At 40.2% G+C, this 25130-nt stretch overlaps 1 protein-coding gene across 1 annotated transcript in view; it reads right to left on the bottom strand.

The window, feature by feature from the left end:
- Positions 1 to 24921, bottom strand: part of LOC5573080 (extracellular matrix protein A) — an 80465-nt gene extending 55544 nt beyond the window's left edge. Inside the window, exons 1-2 of the mRNA XM_021846436.1 lie at positions 24697 to 24921; positions 24456 to 24635 (exon numbers count right to left, since the gene is read on the bottom strand). Of these exons, the coding sequence (XP_021702128.1) occupies positions 24456 to 24635; positions 24697 to 24859 (343 nt within the window). The 5' untranslated portion in view covers positions 24860 to 24921. The remainder of the gene's footprint in view (positions 1 to 24455; positions 24636 to 24696) is intronic.
- Positions 24922 to 25130: the final 209 nt, after the last annotated feature.

Here is a 25130-nt window from a genome sequence, read left to right on the forward strand (position 1 = left end):
GGTTGATCGGCATTGGAGGCGACGTCGCCGAGATGTTTCATCAGATCAGAATGCGACCTGAAGACGAACACAGTCAACGGATCCTGTGGTGTGCTAGCGAGGACACAACTGAGCCATGTGATTACGTGATGCAGGTAGTAACATTCGGCGCTACGTGTTCACCCAGTACAGCACTGTACGTCCTGAACGAGAACGCGTCCCTATTCGAGAACCAGTATCCCGTTGCTGTCGATGCTATCTGCCGTCGCCACTACGTCGACGATATGTTGACTAGCGTTGACACAGAGGAGGAGGCGATCCAGTTAGCGAATGACGTTCGCTACATTCACCTCCAAGGTGGATTCCATATGAGGAACTGGGTATCAAATTCGTCAGCGGTACTTGAGGCCCTCGGAGAGAATCCGAAGCTTGAAAAGTCAATGGAGATGAATGCGGAGCTCGCCATGGAAAAGGTTCTCGGCATGTGGTGGAACACGACGTCCAGTTACAAGCTTTGTACGGATCGCAATCGAGAGCTTCTGTCTGGCGCCAAACATCCCACCAAGCGGGACGTACTACGTACACTGATGGCTATCTACGACCCCTTGGGACTCATCGCACACTATCTGATGTATCTGAAGGTTTTGCTACAAGAGATCTGGAGGGCGAAAACCGGGTGGGACGATCCGATCGAAGAAAAGTATCTGGAGAAATGGCTGACCTGGCTACGCATACTGCCCGACCTGGAGTCTGTCAAAATACCTCGTTGTTACTTCCGACACGAAGCCAGAATCGATCAAGCTACCATCGAACTCCATACCTTCGTAGATTCCAGTGAAAGCGGCTTTGCTGCTGTGTCCTATTTCCGTTTCGAAGTGTACGACTACGTCGAATGCGCCCTCATCGGAAGTAAGACAAGGGTTGCCCCTCTCAAGTTCGTCTCCATTCCTCTTCTGGAGTTGCAAGCAGCTGTCGTCGGTACACGGTTAGCTCGAAGCATTGCGGAAGGACACTCCATTAAAATCGATCGTCGCTATTTCTGGACGGACGCGCGAGACGTCATGTGTTGGCTTCACCGACGGTATTCTCAGTTTGTGGCCTTTCGTGTTGGTGAAATACTGGAGGCAACAGACATCACTGAATGGAGATGGCTGGGCACAAAACACAACGTTGCAGATGATGGTACAAAGTGGAAGTTCAGACCAGACATTAAGCCAACAAGCCGTTGGTTCACCGGTTCACCGTTCCTGTGGAAGCCCAAAAGTGAATGGCCATCTTCCTCGCTGAATAGCGAAGAAACCATAATCGAACTTCGTGCGAACTTTCTGGGCCACATCGAAAGAACAGTCCGTACCATTCTACAGGCAGAAAACTTCTCGTCTTGGCAACGTATGCTTCGGGTGACGGCCTTAGTTCATCGTTTCACTGGGAACGTCAGGCACAAGCAAAAGAGAAAACCAATGATTCTTGGACCGCTCACACAAGAAGAACTTTCTACAGCGAAATCGTTCCTTTTTCGGCAAGCCCAGGCAGACGTATATGGCGGAGAGTTAGCAGTGGTTGCAGCAGGAAACCGGCTGAAGAAGAAGAGTAGCCTATTCAAGCTGAACCCGTTCATCGACGACCACGGAGTGATGCGGATCAGCAGTCGATTGGGAGAGTGTGACTTTGTGGACGAAAGTGAACGACATCCTATTGTACTCCCTCGAGATCATCCAACCACCCGTCTCGTCGTGGCCAGCGTGCATCAGCGTTATCAGCATCAGTGCCACGAAACCTGCGTGAACGAAGTCCGTCGAGAATTTTACATTCCACGAGTGCGCAGAGTCTGTGATCAGGTTCGGCGGAGCTGCCAGCAATGTAAGGTCAACAATGCGAAGCCTGAGCCGCCAGCGATGGGATCCCTTCCGAAAGCACGAGTAGCAGCCTTCATGCGTCCGTTTTCGTACGTGGGCGTAGACTTCTTTGGACCGTTTCTCGTCCTCATTGGCCGTCGACACGAGCAACGTTGGGGTGTGATTGTCACTTGCCTGTCAACTCGAGCTATACATCTTGAGCTTGCAGCGACGCTGAACACAAGTTCTTGCATCCTAGCCCTGAGGAATTGCATTGCACGCCGTGGAACTCCAATAGAGATCCGCAGCGACCGTGGGACAAAATTTGTGGGGGCGGATAAGGAACTTAAGGCTGCGGTGGCGGGACTTGACCAGGACAAACTGATGACTGAATTCACTACTCCGGCAACATCGTGGCCATTCAACCCTCAAGCGTCCCCACATATGGGTGGCTGCTGGGAACGTCTGATCCAGTCCGTTAAGAAGGTTCTAGCCATCATCAAACCTCAACGGATACCTACGGAAGAGGTTCTATGGAGCTACCTTATTCAGGTAGAAAACATCGTCAACAGCCGTCCACTAACACACGTTCCCGTAGATAACTGTTCGTCGCCAGCGCTGACTCCTAACCACTTCTTGGTAGGATCGTCAAGCGGATCCAAACCTCTCGTTCCGTACACAGATTGTCCCTCAGTGGTTAAGCAGTCTTGGAAGGGTTCGGAAGCTCTGGCAAATCGTTTCTGGCAGCGGTGGGTAACAGAGTACTTGCCCACTATCACTCGTCGCACCAAGTGGTTTTACCCAGTGAAGCCTATTGTGGTAGGTGACGTGGTCGTCGTAGCCGATCCTGAGCTAGCGCGGAATTGTTGGCCTAAAGGACGCGTTGTATCGGTAAAAACCTCTTCGGATGGGCAGGTTCGTTCGGCAGTTGTGCAGACTGCTTCCGGATTCTACGACAGACCTGCGACCAAGTTAGCTGTTTTGGACATAGGTGCAAACGATAGTAAGCCGGACCAGGGTCCAACTACTGGGGGGGACTGTTGCGTACACTTTAAGTGTTGCGCCGCACCTGATGTCTACAGCACTTATTGAACGCTGACCTGTCGTTTCAAGTACTTTGCGCCTGCGAAACTGACGTACGTGTGACGGTTAACGATGACATGGGAGAAATGTCAGAGATGACAACAAGAATATACAAGGATTGGCAAATCTACAGATCGGGCGTGAACACATTATAGTTAGTCACAGTTAGCCTTTTTTGTTGTTCTATAAAGTTATTGTTTCTATAATTCTATAAAGTTATTTGTTATACTAGTTTCTATTTATGCTTACACTAATTTGTATCGGTATCTAAAGTGAAGTGGTAAGATGTGAAACATTCTGGCTTATGAGAAGTGGAAAAGAAATCTAAAGAGAAGAATCGAAATTAAAGGTTAGCAAACTAGGAAATCTGTTCCAGTCGCCTGCGAAGAATCGCGCTCAAAAACAGTTCGTGAACTAAGGTAAATTACTAAGAACTAGAAACGAGTAGTCTATGACTAATTTTTGTACAAAAATAGGATTATTCACTCCCACACCGATTCGTTGCAAGAAAAAAGGAAAATGTACAAACGTGAGTAAAAGAAAACTAATTTAAAAACTATGTCTAAATGATACTTTATGTAACAGGAAAATTTTAATCGCTGCGCTCGGAATTGCGCCACAAATATACGGTTCAAAATTTCGGAAAAGTCGTTTCCCTTGTTGCATCCGCAACAGCAGTATTGCTCTGATTGAACCACTAACAGCCATTTTCAACAACTCTCTTAGACAGTGCAAATTTCCTACGGCATGGAAATATCCGGAAATGTTTCCTGTATACAAGAAGATGAACAAGCGAGATGTCGCCAACTATCGTGGTATCACTTCTTTGTGCGCATGCTCCAAAATTTTAGAAATCATCATTAACGATACATTGTTCGAAGCCTGCAAATCGTATATTTCCCCGGATCAACACGGATTTTATCCTAAGAGGTCCACATGTACGAATCTTGCTCAGTTTTCTTCATTCTGATTGCAAAACATTGATACAGGAGCTCAGGTTGATGCAGTTTACACAGATTTCAAATCCGCCTTCGATCGAGTTGATCATGGAATATTGCTTGCCTGGCTATGTAAACTCGGAATATCCGCTGATATCATAAACTGGTTCCGGTCATACCTAATGGATCGAAAGCTCGTAGTAAAAATTGGTGCTGACAAATCGAGGACTTTCGCCAATGTATCCGGTGTGCCTCAAGGAAGTAACCTGAGACCACTTATATTCACGATATTCATAAACGATCTCTCATTTGTCCTTCTTCCCGGTTGCTCGAATCTACAAAGTCAGATTGACTGTCTCGTTGAATGGTGCTCGGAAAACTTTCTGACCCTGAGTGTCCAAAAATGCAGCATCGTATCATTCCATCGTAAGCAGCATCCGATTACCTTCCAATACAATATCGCCGGCCAGACCCTTGCACGAGTTTCTCAAGTTCGTGATTTAGGTGTAACACTTGATACAGCATTCACTTTCCATGCTCACTACGATGACATGATCTGCAGAGCCAACCGTCATCTCGGGTTTATGTTCGTACCAGACTACATGGATTGCGAGATTTGAAGCGATTCAAAAGAAATTTGTACGATACGCCTTACGTGATCTTCCATGGCGTGACCCATTAAACCTGCCACGATATAAGGACCGCTGTAAAATTTTGTTGGGAGAGACTGATTCATCTGCAATTCTTTCACAACTAAATGTCTATGCGCCAGAGCAAATTCTTCGAAGGCGTGAATTCTTACGGATGGACTCCAGGAATACCGAATACGGGCTGCATGATCCTATCCGGTTCATGTCCGCAAGCTTCAACGAGTTGTACACCTTCTCCGATTTCAACTCTTCATCTACGACCTTCAAACAAAAACTTCAGAGTAGCCAAACCAGATCTGCGGAGCCCAATATTGAGTGGTAGCCCAGCATTATCTAGGAGGGTGAGTAGGGTAAATTATGTATTTTGGACAGGCTAAGGATATGTCTGGAAACGGCGATCGATTAACTGCCTTAGATACTAATATATTATTTTGTTATGATACTTATATGCTTAATGTATCATTGTTTTCTGAGTTTATGGAGAGAAAAAGCTTACAAACTGTAGGAATAGGTGCCAAAATAGCGTTTTTTAATTGCCTGTCTGTTATACATTTCGGACATCAAATATACATTTTTGACACCCTCATGTGAATATAATTTGGACAGGAGCGTTATCTCACTATCTATTCAATGGTTTCTTAAAAGGACGATCATATCATAATGTTTGAAGAGTTTACATGTGACTTATGCATTTTTTCGCTTATTGGATGTGTATATTAGTGATAATCACTAATTTCATTTAATGGAAGCAAATATCATCAGATCCACGAAATACGCCTGCAAGTATGCATGCATGCGACATTCCAGTGCGTTTCATCAGATGGACAAATTATATCAACTGAACAAAAACCGTAATCTATTTTGGACACCACCTGATTTATGCCTTATATACTAATGTTAAGATTTTAGATGAACTTAGCTTCAATTTTAGACATATTTTGTCATAATGCCGCCTTTAAACTTTTTATGAATACCTATTCTGAGCGCTATCATTGCGTTTAAAGTATGTTCTTGAAACATACATCCTCTTGCATTCGTAGGTTTCACAGGTGTTCTTTTGATACAATTTACAGTTTTGATATTTTTGAAGCCAATTTGTAATTGTTATGAAATTGGCCATCATTATTAAGTAGCATAGTGTATTAATAATGCAATACATGATTTTCCGTACATAAATTCCTCATAATCTCATTGTAAATGAGCATAGAACAAGCAGCCTGTCCAAATTATATGCATGTCCAAGTTATATACGTTACCCTATCTGTCCATTCATTTTACTTTGGAAGAAATTTACTGTTTGGTTTTTTTATCACCTCTACGACGAGGATCATTTGGATGCGACAATTTTAATATTAAAGCGAGAAGGTTTCTCTTTGAACGTGTGAAGGTAATATTGTAATCTAGTTTCTCGTGTACTTTTTAATGTAATTTTTATTCATTGTAATGTTTTTCTAAAAGATATGGAGTTTTTACGCCTTTTTGAATGATCTCAATTGAATGCGCATTAGCTCATTCAAGGAGACTTTTCTCCATCACACTTCATTAAGACTTTGAAGTCCGATGAAGGCAATAAATAAATAAATAAATAAATGAGAAAAAAATCTTATATACTTTTTGAGGATATACACAAACATAGCAAAACCAAGATGGTTTGGTGGAGACAATTAGTTTTCAAGTTATTCACACATGTATGTTTTACCACTTTTCTATGACGTAGACTAGTTCTTGAATTATACAGTTAACTCTCCCTTACTCGATATTCCGTATCTCGATATCGAGTTAGAGAACCATAGTAAAAGTTGGTTTTCATGGCTACCTCGATGGTCCCTTGGATCGCAGTTGCACTGGTTTTGTGTTCTGTAACTCGATACCTCCCTAACTCGATGGTCCCTTCAATATCGAGTAAGGGAGAGTTAAGGTGAAGATGAATCGAAGCCAAACCTGACCAATCGATTAAGTTTTCAGTTCAAACGGATGTTTGGTTCTCCAGATCCGTGCTCTTGAAAATTTGAGGTTTGGCTTCGATTTATCTTCATCTTAACTGTAGCGACAAAACATCATCGTCACCTAATGCATTGAATCTTAGAGAGAATATGATGTATTTTTATCTCTCGTACATTGATTTCGATCCATTTATAAAAAAATCATATAAATTAGAGAATATATCTTTTTTATTTTGATGCACATTAAAAAAAAAATATTAATTTTTGGGTCACCCTAATCCACGAAAGAGCACCCTAATGGCGAAATAAAAAAAAATGGTTCCACAATTTTTTAAAAAGGCATGACTGGAACAATTTTCTAAAAAAATGAAAAAGAAATTTTTTTTTTTTTGGAACATCGACCGTTTTGGAGACGGACCAGAACAATACTAAACATTACTAAAGGATCTATGTACAAATGAGAGATTCTCTCCTCTCTCGCTCTCTTTCGATTATAACAGTAGAATATTAAAACTTTTGATAAGTTTTTCAGAGTTTTTACAGATCGAAAGGCAATTTCTTTGACTAGATTTTCATACATAAAACGCAACAGAAGAGGTTAATATGACTCAGTTATTAATCAAAGAGAAAATAAACAAAGAGAGCCTCTCATTTGTACATAGATCTTTTAGTAATGTTACGCGAGAATTGTGCTGATCTGAGTTTGACCCAAAAAAGTTCATGAATTGAAAGAATAGCCAAAATAAAGAAAGTTTTGTTCTACGAGATAATGAGTTTATAAGGTAAATTTTGGATTCTTTGGGTTTTTCGTGACAGAGTGCATATTATTTACCTCTGAACTCCACAACCACATTGCAAACATTAATTTTCGTGCAACTAAGAAACAATTTTTCAATCGTTGGAGTATTCTTAGAATCAAATAAAGAATAGGAGTATAATTCTGTGTGAAAAAATCTGGCAGCCATCTTGGATTTTGACCACATGTTGATATTAAGTAGTAGAGTGAGTTTTTCACGTTGTTCCTGGCATTACGTTTGTACTGGAACAGAGCCTGATTCTCAGATTCTCAGCATTAGTTATAAAAACAGGTTATTAAAACAGATTATAAAGTAGGAATTCTCTATTATAATGCTAATTAAACAGCTGAGATAAGAATGAAAGGTTCTGACTGAATTTTCAACGGAGGCCTGATGAGCGCTAAGATGTTAAAAATATAATTTAACTGTTCTAAACCGAGATGGCGTAGAATTCTAAGATGGCCGTTAGAATTTTTCACCCTCAAAATGATACTCCTGAGTATTGGCATTACGTCCATATTGGGGCAATGTGCTAGGTTGTCGCAAAGGAAGGTGAGATTTATGATAGGAGAATTTCTCACAACGTTTTTTTTTCATTTAGTGTGTCAAATTACTCTTCACAATTGGCAAAGCGGCTGGCAAAATGATCAACTGGGATGGTGGGCCCCTGAAAATAAATGTGTGTTGAAATCAAGGTTTAAGCTGATTATAAAACGAAGCCAAATTTTGAATTTTCAAGTGCACAAGTCTGGAGAATCTGATAACCATTCGCGTTGAAAATCAATCAAATTGCTTGCTTACTCGTGGTGACTATTCGGATAAATCAGGCCTGCACCAACCTTTTTGACTCTTTTTCGACATAAATGGTTCGCTCGCAAGAATTGATCGACATGAACCAAATTAGTCTCAAATGAAAGCTTGGTAGTATATTTGTGGACCAACCATTTATGTCGAAGAAGAGCCAAAAAGGTTGGACAGGCCTGGGATAAATTTTCAACGCGGAGCGTAGATCGATTCTCAAGACTTGTGCTCTTAAAAATTCGAGGTAGGGAGAAAAAGGAAAGGAAAATATGCTAAAATTGTAAGCGTTCAGTTGGATAAATGTATCTTCTTCTTCTTCTTCTTCTTTCTGGCGTTACGTCCCAACTGGGACAAAGCCTGCTTCTCAGCTTAGTGTTCTTATGAGCACTTCCACAGTTATCTACTGAGAGCTTTCTATGCCAATTGACCATTTTTGCATGTGTATATCGTGTGGCAGGTACGAAGATACTCTATGCCCTGGGATGTCGAGAAAATTTTCAACCCGAAAAGATCCTCGACCGGTGGGATTCGAACCCACGACCTTCAGCTTGGTCTTGCTGAATAGCTGCGTGTTTACCGCTACGGCTATCTGGGCCCCTGTATCATAAATGGCTCCTGGGATAAATGTATCATGAAGTTCCAAATGCAATTCGCTGAAAACATTAAGCAATCTCCCCACTGGAGAGTCATCATTCATCCATTAAAATTCTTCGAAGAAATGCAGAAGATTTCGAAAAGAATCCGTAAGACAGCGTCCATTTGTTAAGTAACGCTAAAATAGGCAATTTTCCACCAACTCCCCCTGTCCGTAACGCTTTTTGTATTCTTTTTTTTAATTTTTGATTGACGATCCTACTCCCCCTCTCCCCAGAGCGTTACGTAATTTGTGAACGGCACCTAATTGATCTTAACAGGCACCAATATCCTACAAGAAACCTATTCAGAAATTCAGGAAAAGTTTCTAAAGTTCTAAAAATGACGTTCTTTGCAAGCACATCTGAATATCAAGCCTGGAACACACCTCAGGTCAAATAAGCAATTGGCTACGAAGTATTTTGCCAAGACTCCACCAAGGGGAGGATTTACCAAAATACAACTTACTGGTCATTTACGGATGCGAAAATGTTCGTGTTCATCATAAGGCGACCGGCTATTCATCCCTGGTATAGGATGCCTTAACCCTTACTTACTTTTTACTTTACTTTTGCTGGCTCTACGTCCTTCAAGACATGACCTGCGCCACAATGTTACGCCAACTAACTCGGTCCATGGCTGCTAACCTCCAATTCCTCGATCGCCCCACACTTCCAAGATCCTGCTCCACTTGGTCAAACCACCTAGCTCGTTGCGCTCCCCTTCGTCTTGTACCAGCCGGATTTGAGCTGAATACCATTTTTGCGGGATTGTTGTCCGGCATTCTCACAACGTGTCCCGCCTATCGTACCCTTCCAGCTTTGGCGACTTTAGTGATACTGGGTTCACCGTAGAGTGACGCAATCTCGTGGTTCATTCTTCTCATCCATACGCCGTTCTCACATACTCCGCCGAAGATCGTCCTAAGCACACGTCGTTCAAAAACTCCTAGCGCTTGCAGGTCCTCTTCGAGCATTGTCCATGTCTCATGCCCGTAGAGGACTACCGGTCATATTAGCGTCTTGTACATGGTACACTTAGTACGGAAGTGAAGTTTACCAGACCGCAAGGTCTTGTGGAGTCCATAGTAAGCACGACTTCCGGCAATGATACGTCTTCGAATTTCTCTGCTGCAGTTGTTATCCGACGTTATCAATGATCCGAGGTAGACAAATTCGTCCACAACCTTGAACTCATCCCCGTCGATCGTCACGCGTCTGCCTATGCGAGCTCTATCGCGCTCGGTTCCTCCAGCCAGCAGATATTTCGTCTTCGACGTATTCACCTTCAATCCAACCCGATCTGCTTCACGTTTCAGCTTGGTATACTGTTTAGCAACCACCTGGAACGTTCTTCCGACAATGTCCACGTCGTCAGCGAAACAAATGAACTGGCTGGATTTATTGAAGATAGTTGCCCCGCATGTTGAAGCCCACCCGTTTCATAACACCTTCTAGCGCAATATTGAACAGGAGATGCCTTAACCCTCTAATACCCAAATTTTTGTTTTCGATCTAAATATCATTTTTAGTTATCTAAAATCGTTCTTTTTGGCAATGATTTATTTTTATTCGCAAATCTATGAATTTTGGTTTTTGATTTTTATAATTTTTATTTTTGAACATCCCTACCCTTTTTTATTTTTTCTTGAAGCCTCTTCTAGTTACTGATTCTTGGCAATAATATTAATTCAAATTTTTACGGTATTTTTAAAAATCTTAAATTTTAAATATTGTTATGAAAATATTTTTATTTTCCGTGCAATTAACGGAAAAACAGGTTTGAAATTATTTTAATACCACCAAGCTCTTCTTTTGTGAAAGGTTGATCGTAGAAAAATATAAAAGGTACGATTTTTTATATTACACGTTAAATGAACCCCGGGCATTTGTAGGTTATATAAGAATACATTTTTTCAAACAATTTTCAAAAATGCAAAAAAGTTTCAAAAGTCATAAAAAACTTTTCTAATATGCGTGTTATGAGCCAAGGTTTAAGCCAAAAATAAAATCATTTTGATTTCCGAGCTACGAAAAAATACACAAAATTCCAAAGTGTACCCCATCTAAAGGCGGGGTTGGGTATTAGAGAATTAAGTGTTCCGGAATGTAATCTTATCATCTCAGAAATCTTATTTCCTAGCCATGCCTCTACATGGTCCGTGAATGATGAATTGTTGCATTGCATTATCAAAGCAGGATATCTATTTTAATCTCCTCATATATGATGATTTCCATAGTATGTCATACCTGATACTGTATACCGTATTGTCTCAAATCCCGAACACTCGACTTTTTGTAGCGATTTTCCAAGAAAACCACTCAAATTTCTTCACAGGAATATCAATTCTTCTAGGATTCAAGTCATCTGCATGTAAACGTTGCAAAAGTAGCAATCTAAAGTTTGAAATCGTCACTGTTCGAAATATGGGACATTTTACGAATTTGAGACAAAACGGGATACAATTTTCCTGACAAATGGCCATATCGATTGGTGCCAATATCGTTGGCTTATCGCATTTCAAACTTTGATTGATGATTGCTAACAATCGGCTCACGCTAAATCGATTTGGTTGACATTTGATTGAATTTTAAAACCATATATTTGATAACATACGCATTCAAAGCCGACCAATCCAAAGTTGCAAGTCCACTTTTATTTGGACCTTTGTTATTTGAATAAGGTTTACTTATCTTCCAAAATAATCTTTAGTTAGCGCGAAATACGCGACTATTTCAAAAGTTGACCATGACATTGCTGAGCACTGCGCACCAAGTATTTAATATGCCTCTACATTTCATCAACAATGGCTTCGGTAGAATTTCAGCGGCATTTGAAGTGACGAATATCGGCTCACGATTCCAGTTTGGCAATCTGTCTTCAAAGCTTATCAGCCCCAGTCTTGTTTATGACGGTAATTTTGTTTTCCTAGATCGTAAATAACGGGACACCATTGAGAATATGAAGAATTCCACGATAACGACGATTAAAAGCATAATCACTTTGATGGCTTCGATAAACGTATGACGACGAAAAAAAATCTAAACTTATTTCGAAGTGTTCAGGAAAGTACACAAATTTAACGGGTTTATTTGACAGCAAACACAGTTTTTCAGTTTTAATCAAGTAGTTCATCTGTCTTTGCATTGAAAAGGCAAATAGGCTGCTACGAATGTAAAATTGAAAAAAAAAATGTGTCTCGCAGAAACACCTAACATTTGTTTTAAATGCGGAAAAAGTTGATGTTGATGAAAGTTTGAGTGTCGATCCAGGAATCAAATAGGCTTTAGTAATAACTGTAATATGTACCGTTTTGTCTCAAATTCCAAAAATCACTCGTATTCCGAACACTGGAAAATTTAAAGCTTAAAACTAATATTGTCATAAGCTCTCAATACGGAAGACCTGTACTGTAAAATCACTGATCATTTGTTGGAGATTTAATAGCTTAATCACTGTTTAAAATCGAATGTTCGGAATATGAGTCATGTTTAGAATTTGATACCAAGCGGTGTGTTATTAATTAATAGAATATAAACCCCTCTATACCACCCAGTAAACACACGATCGTAAATGATACGATATAAGAGTACAAATGTGGAGGCGATATACGCACATTTGACATGCAGTCTAATGACGCATGTACGTATATTGCCTCCACAATTGTACTCTTATGCGCTATCGTATACGAGTTTGTGTTTACTGGGCAGCAGCTTCATTTTTACCGCACAAAAAAATCAAATCTTTTTTTTACAAGCTCTTAAAATACTATCTGGTGATCTGGTTTTGAAGATATTCCAACGTTTCTTTTGGGACCGACATTCTTCATATGAAATGTCTATGGAGGCATTTTGTTTTTGATCAATTTATAAAAAATAAATAAATTAATAAAATGGACCCAGATAGCCGTAGCGGTAAACGCGTAGCTATTCAGCAAGACCAAGCTGAGGATCGTGGGTTCGAATCCCACCGGTTGAGGATCTTTTCGGGTTGGAAATCATCTCGACTTCCCAGGGCATAGAGTATCATCGTACCTGCCACACGATACACGCATAGAAAAATGGTCATTGGCACAGTAAGCTCTCAGTTAATAACTGTGGAAGTGCTCATAAGCAAACTAAGCTGAGAAGCAGGCTTTGTCCCAGTGGGGACGTAATGCCAGAATGAAGAAGAAATTAATAAAATGTGAACTATACAATGCCAGGTAATGAGGAGCAACTCTGAAAAAAAAAACATACAAATCGCCGAAAAACTAAACATTACATATACTTAGTAATTGGTTTAAATGGTCAAATTAATGTGAAAACTGCGAAAAAGTTACACGTCTTTTCGATGAGAATCGAACTCACGACCCGCTGTTTACTAGACAGGGCGCGTTACTCCTACACCACGAGAGAACTCATGGACGCAGAAATTGACCTGAATTCAGCTCAATAATCACGTGGTATGGTTTCGTTCTACTTCGTCGTAAGCGCTATTATTCGTCGTATCAAACTTAAAACGTTCCACTACGGTGGATATTCCGACTTACCAGCAACATAGACTCATTTTCCAAGTGTAATTTTATGAAAACTGTCATGGTTCGTACACTTGTACACCAAAAATGCAAAAAAACTACTGTATTTCGATTAATAAGTTCAGTTCAATTATCCACTTTGCGGTTTTTCACCGAAATCGCATGGACGAACACGATTTGAGAGAAATGCTTAACGATCGACTGAGTCACACCACTTTATGTTACAAATTTCTTTCCGCTCCCCTGTGTGACTTACTTCGCCGTGCACTTATTTTTACAATGGAAAACCCTCGTTCTTCTTCACTGAAAGATTTCATTCCAATCACACGCCGTGCAAGTTCTATAACTCACGAAATTTTATGAAATTTCCTCGACGACCGCGTAGAATTGAGAATGTAAAAGAAGTTCAATCCGTTATACTCAGAAAAAAAGCTTGTGCGCGATGCTTGACGTAAATATACGGTTCGTTTGATTGTGTTGTTTTCGCTGCACTGTGAGCAAATGCCACAATTGTATGGTCAAAAGGAATTGTGTTCATATGTTTGGGCTGATGACGAACAATGAATTTTAAAGGAAATCAATAAATCCATCTTGCTAAAGGAATGTAGGGAGCTGCCCGTAGATTCATATATTCTAGTAAAACATTTTATCATCGCGTTGATATGTTGTAGTTTGACCACTCACTACAGTGACTACAGTGAGCCGTAAGTTGTGAGACGAATCTGGAAATTTATTGCGACAGAATTGAAAACGATACAACGGATTGAGAATACGGCAAGATGCATTTTCTTTGCATTACCGTAATACTTTTGATTCCGGGGCTACTTTGGACACTCACCTTTTGTATTTAATACTAGTGGTCCCGGCAAACTTCGTCTTGCCATCAAGTAGGCTGTTGTATACGCTATGGATCGTCCTATACAAAATGACAGTTCCGTCCACTCTCGATTTTTCGACTTTCCCGGTAATATCCTGGAATTTTTTTACGCACGAACACGTCGGAACCCTTGACGAACAAAACGGAGAAATAATCATTCATATCCGTTAACCCGTTCGTAAGCCATTTCGTGACATACAAACACCATTCCATTTTTATTTATATAGATTAATCTGAGCAATTTTGTGTCTTCAGCACTTTTATTAACCAATGTATGCTCTACCACTAGGCATAGTTTTTTTTGGAACAACATCTACAATAACAGGATAAACAAGAAAACATTCCGAAACAAAAACAAAACACTCCCTTGCCAAGAAAGTAATACACAAACAAACGTCATTTTGCGCTCCTAATTTGTTTTGAATCCCAAAACTTTGGTCTAGTAACCTTCGATATTGATCATATCGACATACGGAGAGAAAATTGAGAACGCAAATCAACAGAAACCCATCGAGATATGGAGATATCGAGATAAACAGGATATCGAGATATGGAGAGTGAAAATGTATGAAGACTGAAGGGACTTATGAAATCATCGACATAGGGAGATATATCGAGATGTAGAACATCGAGATGTGGAGAGTGTACTGTATTATAATATGTTGGTTCGTATATTTTAAAACATAAAAAAATAAAATAAATATTTGGAAAAGTGCATAGACATAAAACACACATATTTCAATACGTACCAATGACAAGTTCACAACATAATCGCTTGAAAAAATATGTTCCGTCATATTTTACATGAATTTGCAGTACAAAACTATTGTATTCTTCAATTGCTAAAATAAACTACTTTGAGCAGCTCTAAACTGCTAAGAAGCTAAAAGCATTTTACAAAATCAAACTTATATTTCATCACAATCTTGCAAAACTTAACTTCATAAATTGCGTTTTTAATGAAAATTACTTTTTAATTACAGGTATTAATATGATCCTTCTACATATAATTCATATAGCAGTAAGAATTGAAATAGTCATTTTTGCAATTCGATTGCGTATCGGCTTACTTTTTATCAAGGGAATGACCTACATAACAGCCTACTTTTCCTACCGATATAAACAGTGCTGAAAAGTGTTACTTTTCAGCACTGATAACAGTATCGAAAAGTAGCACTTTTCAGTTCTGTTTTGGAAGTTACCGAATCGGCGTCGGATCACCTCTATACGACATTTATTGAAATGCTGTGATTTTCTCAAACCAGTTTCTGATTCTAGGATCCGAATCCGATTCAATTCGGTTCGTCAAATGGATGTAGAATCAGAACTTAAGTTGATTCTTCATCCATTTGACGAACTGAATTAAATCGGATTCGGATTCTAGATTCAGAAGCTGGTTGACCGTGGGGATTCTGAGTCTTGCGGAAGTAGAGGATTTATGGGTTCACTATATAAAAGGACGGGAGCGTTATGGGGCGGTTCTTGTAATCTTGGTAATTCAGCATATACAATATGGTTGAAAATTCTAAGTGGGGCGTCCTTACCTGGTATGTCTTTAAAAGTAGAATCAGCAATGAAAGTGTGAACATTTGTGACAGTCATTCCACAGCCTACCTGATTGAGAAACACTGAGTTGCTACAACGCATGGATGGTCATGTGGATTTTCTTGAAATATCCCCAGAAATCCAACAAAAAACCGGCATTTTTCGTTATTGCAAAAAATTTTGTATGCAACTCGTTGCAAAACTCGATTTTTTCAGCACTCGACGTATTTATCCAACTCGGCGAGCCTCGTTGGATAAATGTACGACTCGTGCTGAAAAAATCATCATTTTGCAACTTGTTGCATAAATAACTATTATGCAACAAGATGCAAAATGATGATTTTTTCAGCACGAGTTGTACATTTATCCAACGAGGCTTGCCGAGTTGGATAAATACGACGAGTGCTGAAAAAATCGAGTTTTGCAACGAGTTGCATACAACATTTTTTGCTATTACGAAAATGCCGTTTCAGTTGGATTATTTCTATTAGCACAAACATATGTCAAGACCATCCACGTGGGTATCCTTGCGTAGTATCAGTATTTTTTCATCACGTAGGCTGTGATACAGAGCTGTTGTATGACTGTCACAAATTTTCACATTTGCACCGATACGATATTGATTGAAACGCTGTGGCTTTTCGAGGACTGAACAGGTAGGAAGCCAAAAGTAAAATTGAATCATATTGTAAATATTGTTGCTTTTTATGTGCCAAAATGCCAAACGAACTGTCTCGTGAAGCATCAGACTTGTTTGGATGTAAAATAGCTGACATTACGTCCGCTAAACGTTCTCATTCCATTCCAGAAAGGCTTGAATAAGATGCGGATTGCCCAGCGAATGATGTACTGATGTACTTAGTTAATTAGAAACCTGTAGACCTTGAAGGAATCACGTATGAAGAGATTCCGATATCTAGTTGACGACAACAAAAACAAAACTGAAAAGTGCTACTTTTCAGCACCGTTAACAGTACTGAAAAGTAACACTTTTGGATACTATTTCTGTTGTTAGGAAAAGTAGGCCGTTATGTTGCTAACCCTGTTGATAAAAAGTAGGGTGATATGCAACGGAATAGCAAAAAGACAGTTTTTGTACATACACTCCCGTGCAAAAGTTTGGGTTCAAAAATATACAAAAGTGTTCTGTCCATATCTCTGTGATTACACGTCCAATTGAAACTCTCTAAGCCGCATTCGAAAAGCAAAGAGTTATTCTTACTTTGTATGTATTTTTTCAAAAACATTTTTTGAATTTTGTATACTAAATTTTTATTTATAATTGTGACATTTTTCAAAAAACACACTGAAAAATCATATCTAATTTCCTCAGCATTGGGTTGACCAAAATTTTTAATTAAAGTGTCATTAGAATCGTAATCTTATATTCTTTGAAGAGACCTCACGAAATTTTGGCGGAAAAATCTGGAAAGTATTCAAAATCAATGAAACAGTCAGTCAAGTCATCGTGCAAAAGTTTGGGTTCACTCCTCAGTATGATGCAAATCGTGCAAAAGTTTGGGTTCACCTGAGCCGCACGCACATCATTTTTGTCAATATCTCTGCCATTTTTCAACCGATTTTAATAGTTTAAAGCTTTTTTCAGCGCCATTATTTGCACGTACATGATTGGTTTGAGATTTCACAGATTTAAGTAAGTTCAGGTGACCCAAACTTTTGCACGATACACCATACTGAGGGGTGAACCCAAACTTTTGCACGATGACTTGACTGACTGTTTCATTGATATTGATTACTTTCCAGATTTTTCCGCCAAAATTTCGTGGGGTCTCTTCAAAGAATATAAGATTACGATTCTAATGACACTTTGATTTAAAATTTTGGTCGACCCAATGCTGAGGAAATTAGATATGATTTTTCAGTGTGTTTTTTGAAAAATGTCACAACTTCAAGTAAAAATTTAGTATACAAAGTTCAAAGAATGTTTTTGGAAAAATACACACGAAGTAAGAATAACTCTTTGCCTTTTGAATGCGACTTAGAGAGTTTCAATTGGACGTGTAATCACAGATATATGAACAGAACACTTTTGCATGTTTTTTAGGATGTGAACCCAAACTTATGCACGGGAGTGTAACTCATTAATAATCATGCAATCATCGCAGTACCTAGTAGTTACATCGTTCGTTTAAATATGTCAACATACAAATCAAGCATTCGTAAGTAAAAGTTTTATTTAAAAGGAATTTGAAAGTTTAAGTTTTATACTGCAACCTAAAAATAGTGAATAGCATGTTTCGCTTAAATTTGTTATATATGTGTAATTGTTTCGAGCTTTGCAATTTTCTAAATTATGTTTAATAATGAAAAAACGTTCAATAACATCACAATGGACGATAATCTATAGAATTAGTTTGAAATTTATAAGGAAAAATCATTTCATTATCAAATTGTGAAAATTTCCAAAGTAGTCCCTTTTTTGTCTTGAAGGACACACCTTTTTCGCAATTCAAGCATTTTTGTTATTTCTTGATGGATTTGTCTCATATTTTGCACATTTGTTTCGTACATATGCAACTTAAATATATGCAATAATTATCAATATCTATCCATAATTGTAAGAGCTACAAATCCTCAAAGTTGAAGAATGTAGAAATTACAAAAGAAGCCCCGTTTGACGGTATTGCCAAAAACAGATCAAGATTTATCAAAATCTTATTGTACAATGCTAAAGCCATTTTGAGAAAGAATTGTTTGGCATCGGTTTGTATCAGCATCAGTCACTGCAATACTGGGAAAATTGCAGTTCTCACTGATCAATGCTTGATTCGATAGATACTAGCACATAACCCTATGTAATGCCTAGCTGAAAGCGCATTATTTATTAGATATTGAAAGACCAAGCCAGCACTACACAACTCTCGTCCGTCCAGTACGTCGTTTCCGAAAGGTTCTGAAAGGTCAGATCATGAACTAAAACCCTGTGAAGGGAAATTTTAGGTTCATTCGAGATTGATAATAAGGTACCGTGGGGCAAGTGGGTAATGGATTTGACATAGTTGGGATTCTTCCAATCCTAGAGACTTTAAATTAAAACAAATGAGGTCGTGTATATTTTTTAGCTTGACTCCCACCAAATATAAGCAGTATGCTGAAATTTATTTTTATGAAAAATTGAAGAAAAAAGTCCAGAAAAAGTTTTTGAAAAACGTCTCCATACTTTTCACTTACCCCACAAGTGGGGCAAGTTTATTTATTTATTTAGTTGGTATTACATCAATTAATTTGATAAAACCTCGTTAACGATGTTACGCCAATTTACTCGGTCCATGGCTGTGTCTCTCCAACTTCGATTTTGGCCCACGTTCTCCAGATCTTGTTGCACCTGATCAAGCCACCTCGCTCGCTGTGCTCCTCGCCTTCTTGTTTCAACCGGATTCGACGCGAACACCATCTTTGCAGGATTGTTGTCCGGTAGTCTTGCAACATGCCCTGCCCAGCGCACCCTTCCTGCTTTCGCAACCTTCTGGATACTGGGTTCGCCGAAGAGCCTAGCGAGCTCGTGGTTCATTCTCCGCCGCCACACACCGTTTTCCTGTACTCCGCCAAAGATCGTCCTAAGCACCCTTCGTTCGAACACTCCAAGTGCTTGCAGGTCCATGCTTCATGTCCATAGAGGACCACCGGTCTTATAAGCGTTTTGTACATGGTACATTTGGTGCGAAGGTGAATCTTTCTCGACCGCAGCTTCTTCTGGAGCCCATAGTAGGCGTGACTTCCACTGATGATGCGTCTCCGTATTTCACGACTAACGTTGTTATCAGCCGTTAACAAGGATCCGAGGTAGACGAACTCATCAACCATCTCAAAAGTATCCCCGTCTATCGTAACACTGCTTCCCAGGCGGGCTCTGTCGCGCTCGGTTCCGCCTATCAGCATGTACTTTGTTTTTGACGCATTCACCATCAGGCCGACTTTTGTCGCTTCACGTTTTAGGCGGGTGTACAGGTCTGCCACCGTTCCAAATGTTCTGCCGACAATATCCATATCATCCGCGAAGCAAACAAATTGGCTGGATCTTGTGAAAATCGTACCTCGGTTATTGAACCCGGCTCTCCGCATGACACCTTCTAGCGCGATGTTGAACAGCAGGCACGAAAGTCCATCACCCTGTCGAAGTCCCCGGCGGGATTCGAACGAACTGGAGTGTTCGCCCGGAATCTTCACGCTATTCTGCACACCGTCCATCGTTGCTCTTATTAGTCTTGTGAGCTTCCCGGGAAAGCTGTACTCGTCCATGATTTTCCATAGCTCTTCGCGGTCGATGCAATCATAAGCCGCTTTGAAATCAATGAACAAGTGATGCGTTGGGACTTGGTATTCACGGCATTTCTGGAGGATTTGCCGTACAGTGAAGATTTGGTCCGTTGTCAAGCGGCCGTTGATGAAACCAGCTTGATAACTTCCCACAAACTCATTTATTATTGGTGATAGACGACGGAAGATAATCTGGGATAGCACTTTGTAGGCGGCATTCAGGATAGTGATCGCACGATAGTTTTCACATTCCAGTTTGTCACCCTTCTTGTAGATGGGGCATATGACCCCTTGCTTCCACTCCTCCGGCAGCTGTTCCGTTTCCCAGATTCTGACAATCAGCCGGTGCAGACAAGCTGCCAACCTCTCCGGGCCCATTTTGATGAGTTCAGCTCCAATACCATCCTTACCAGCGGCCTTGTTATTCTTGAGCTGGTTGATGGCATCTTTAACTTCCCTCAATGTGGGGGCATGTTGGTTTCCTTCATCCGCCGTGCTGACGTAGCCACTTCCTCCGCTGTCGTGACCCTCGTCGCCTGTGTTCTCCGTGCCATTCAGGTGTTCATCGTAGTGCTGCCTCCACCTTTCAATCACCTCACGTCCGTCCGTCAAGATGCTTCCGTCCTTATCCCTACACATTTCGGCTCGCGGCACGAAGCCTTTTCGGGATGCGTTAAGCTTCTCGTAGAACTTTCGCGTTTCTTGTGAACGATGCAGCTGTTCCATTTCTTCACATTCCGCTTCTTCCAGGCGGCGCTTTTTGTCCCGGAATAGGCGGGTTTGCTGTATTCGTTTTCTTTTATATCGCTCCACGTTTTGTCGCGTTCCTTGCTGCAGCATTGCAGCCCACGCTGCATCCTTCTCCTCCAAAACCTGCCTTCATTCATCGTCGAACCAATCGTCACATGTCCTCCTTTCCACGTACCCGACGATGCTCTCGGATGCGTTGTTGATGGCTGCTTTTATGTTGCTCCAGCAGTCCTCAAGAGGGGCTTCGTCAAGCTCGCCCTCTTCCGGCAACGCTACCTCGAGATGCTGCGCGTATGCGGCAGCGACGTTCGGTTGGGCCAGTCGCGCTAGGTTATACCGAGGCGGGCGTCGATACCGTACATTGTTAATGACGGATAGTTTTTGGCGCAGTTTAACCATCACCAGGTAGTGGTCGGAGTCAATGTTAGCGCCACGATAGGTTCTGACGTCGGTAATATCGGAGAAGTGCTGTCCATCGATCAAAACGTGGTTGATTTGTGATTCCGTCTGCAGTGGTGATCTCCAGGTGTATCGATACGGGAGGCTGTGCTGGAAGTAGGTGCTGCGAATGGCCATGTTCTTGGAGGCGGCAAAATCTATCAGTCGTAGGCCGTTCTCGTTCGTCAGCCGGTGGGCGCTGAACTTTCCAATCGTCGGTCTGAACTCCTCCTCCTGGCCAACCTGAGCGTTTAAGTCTATGATGATCTTGACGTCGTGGCTTGGGCAGCGGTCGTACTCGCGTTCGAGCTGCGCATAAAATGCGTCCTTGTCATCATCAGTGCTTCCGGAGTGAGGGCTATGCACGTTTATGATGCTGAAGTTGAAGAACCGGCCTTTGAGCCTCAACTTGCACATTCTTTCGTTGATCAGCCACCACCCGATCACGCGCCTCTGCATATCACCCATCACTATAAAAACTGTTCCCAGTGTGTTGCCGCAGCTCTGGTAGATGGTATGATTACCTCTAAACGTTCGCACCATCGAACCTGTCCATTTTCGTCGCTGTGGTCTTTGCCGATTGTTCCGGTCCGTATTCTCTCGTTGACGTTCCTGTGCTGGTGTATTTTTACGGCTGGCTTGCAGGGCCTGACACCAACCCCCTAGATTTCCGGAGGACCATTCCCCCTAAATGTTCGGAGGGCCATAGTGCGCAGTTTAGCTTAGAGTCCTTCTCTGGCACTCGGACGATGATCAGCCGCCCCTGACATGGGGAACAGACGCTGTTGTGAGCCGCTCCTAACATGGAGTGCAGACGCTCAAGGTTTGCAGAAGCAAAAGCAAAAGCAAACCCCCCCTTCCCTGTCAGCATACGACCAAAGTTCCCACCGGGGGTTGGTTACCCGATCTTCCCCAAGGTTACTCGTACCCCTGCCAGTACAACGAGGAGGTAGGGATAGGAGTTGCTGGGCAAGAGACTAAGGACCACACAATGGGGTCTATTTTATTCCTGTAGGTACGCGAGGTACCAATGGTACGCCATGCCCAGCCATTTACCGTGCCAAGTGGGGCAAGTGGGGCAAGTTTATCGTTTTGAAGATTAAATTCAAAAACTTACAGTTATATTCACGATTTCTGTTACCTTTAACATTTGTCAAGACGTCCCAATGATCAATAACATAAGTAACATGTAAACAAAGAAAATTTTATTCTTGTTACTTGAATTTTCTTCTGTTCAGTTATGTTTGTTGAAATGATTCGACAATGTTATAACTGCAACATTTCCAATGTTAGTTCTTACATCGTGGGTCAGCAAACTGCTCTGTAGAATTTACACCGCTCGTTATTTGTATTGATATGACGTCGGATAACTCTTCGGGAGAAATCAAACGGAATCCTTCAATAAAATATTAAGAACTTTTTTTATGTGGATACGCCTATACACCATTTTTATATTTTGAACTAGCTTTACATAGACATTCCACGAGATTTACGTGCGTTCTTTTATATTGGAACTTTTCAATCAACGTCTTCCTTTTAATTGGCTGTCCAAAGTAAACATATTAATATCGTAATATTTGTCAACCTTTTTTTTAGAGAAGTTCTATGATAATAGCTTTTAACACTTTTAGTATAGTGTTTCTTAAATTATCACCACGTTCAGTTGTTCTATGATAATTGCAAACCTTGTATACTTATAGCTACCTAAAGAGAAAACACAAATTCAATCTCTAATAAGAAACTTTTCACTTTCCCCACGTGATTAGAAAATTTACGGTGTTTCAATTTAGTTATTTTTGGTTCTATGTCGAATTAATTTTGAAACTTTTTTATTGCAGTTTAAAACTGTCAGAGGGGACAACTTAGAAGTGGTACAGAAAATTATTTTCCGCAACTTTTTTCCGCTGAAAATATTAAAATAAGATTGCACGCGGCCAACTTGGTACGGAGTAATAATTGACAGGTTAACAATCTCTCGCTCCATTATGCAATAATGGCTGCAAATCTCAGAAACCTCCTACCTATCGTAATGTTCTCAATGGCCTCAAAGGTTTACGCATGAGTTCAAAACGTTAATTCTCATATTCAGTTAAATATACCGTAAAACGGGGTAACTTTGATAATGCGGGTAACTTTGATAGTGCGAGACCCACAACATATTAAACGAAAAAAAAACGAAGTTTCTGTCAATCAGTTACGAAAAACCAATGCAATAGTAAAGAGTATTAGTATGACACTTCATGTCAAAGATATTTTCGTTGGAATCAAGTGCATTTGAGGATTTATATGCAAATTTTTAAAATTTACAAGTTTTTAGCGTTTTTGCACCGCTTACAAACAATCTGTTCTACGATCACTATTTGATAAAGTCATAATGGATTCGTCACTTATCCACGACAGCCTAGTTATAGTAGAACATGAATTCGGTCTCAAATCTCTTAACGAAATCCATTTTTACAAACTGGGACCATTTTTGTAATCTAAGTCAGAAATTTCCATATAGCGTTAAACTGGGTACTTACATCTAAGATAAACAGATTATGAACATTCTTTCGTAATCTCTTCAATAATCAATATCTTCAATCCCGAAATCAGTGGCATTAAGATAGCATGACAATTAAAGTTTTGCAGGGCCAGGGCATTGAATACCTGAAATATTCAAATATGCGTTCAGTCAGAGTGGACCAAGTGAAAATATTGAGTCTTCCCAAAATATACTGGTCCAATAAGCGGGCTCTAGGGAATTCCTGTTTGTAAGGAACTATAGAATAGAACTAGACATCATCATAGAACTATCAAAATGTTCTATCGGACTCTGAAATCGACTCAAAATTGCAATAATCGATGGATTCGTTGCTTTTTGACACTTGGTCCGCTCTGTATGCACAGAAATTGTTGCAATTTCTGACCACCCATCCAAATGTGGTAAATAGTCAAAAATCAAAATCAAATGCATCGAATTTAGTAATATTCATGAGTTTCTATTAAAAGATGATAAGATGATTCATTCGATGTGAGAAAAATTGACAAATCGTATGAAATATCTTTCATTTCCTCGCATTTCTCAGTGCGCTGATCATTTTCGCTGTTATGGAAATACGCACTTGGTCTACTCTGACTGCATACTATTATGGATTTTCATTGATCATTCAAAGTAAATTTGTTACATATCTCTCGCAGTTTACAACATTCATCGAATCTGATCAAAGTGAAATGGAAGTAAGGTAATTTCGCATATAATGATAGTATAACCCAATTTTCCCAAGTTTTGTACTTGGTCCACTCTGACTTAGCGCCGATCAATTTGGTACAGGAAAGAAGGCCGTTTCATAACAGATTGGCGTGATGAAAAACCGCCTGTTACGATGAGAAATTGAAAAGAAGAAACTTACCGAATTTTCCGGCATAACATTCGTCGTTTTCCCTATCACACACAGTCGTAATACAGTCATCCAACGTTGTGCACTGGTCACATGTTGGAATACGCTTATAGTTGCAATTGTCTCCCGGACAAACAAGCATTATATTTTCTGCACTGACGAAACATCCACGATCAATCTGATTATTTTCATCTGAAATGAATATTGCTCATGAGATTACAGTGATTCAGTTCACCTTTCATCCATAACACACTTTTGTATACAGCGCATTGCGTTTCGCATGGTTCACTATTACTGAAGTCAGTTATTTCTTCAGGACAATTCTCACACTGAACACAATTCAAACTTAGTGCTGATGTTTGATAATCCTTTAAGACGATTAGCACCAATATAATGGATATTGAAAAATTTCTCATTTTCTCCGAAAATGATGCGTATATTTGTACGTAACCTAAACCGACACCAACAACCGATCGTAGACAAATAGCTCAATCGTTCGAAATTGTCAATTTTAAATATACTTCCACAATCGATATAATAAAAACTTTATTGCTTGTCCAATCACCTTATGGTTTAGATAAGCTTGGCAGTGTCATTTTGGAACATCATTTCCCATTCAATCGCACATCAAAAATAAATGTTTACTGAACTTCATTGATATAAAATGATCCATATGATTTCAGAACA

Source organism: Aedes aegypti, chromosome 2 (genome assembly GCF_002204515.2).
Source record: "Aedes aegypti strain LVP_AGWG chromosome 2, AaegL5.0 Primary Assembly, whole genome shotgun sequence".
In the NCBI taxonomy this organism is placed as follows: Eukaryota; Metazoa; Arthropoda; class Insecta; order Diptera; family Culicidae; genus Aedes; species Aedes aegypti.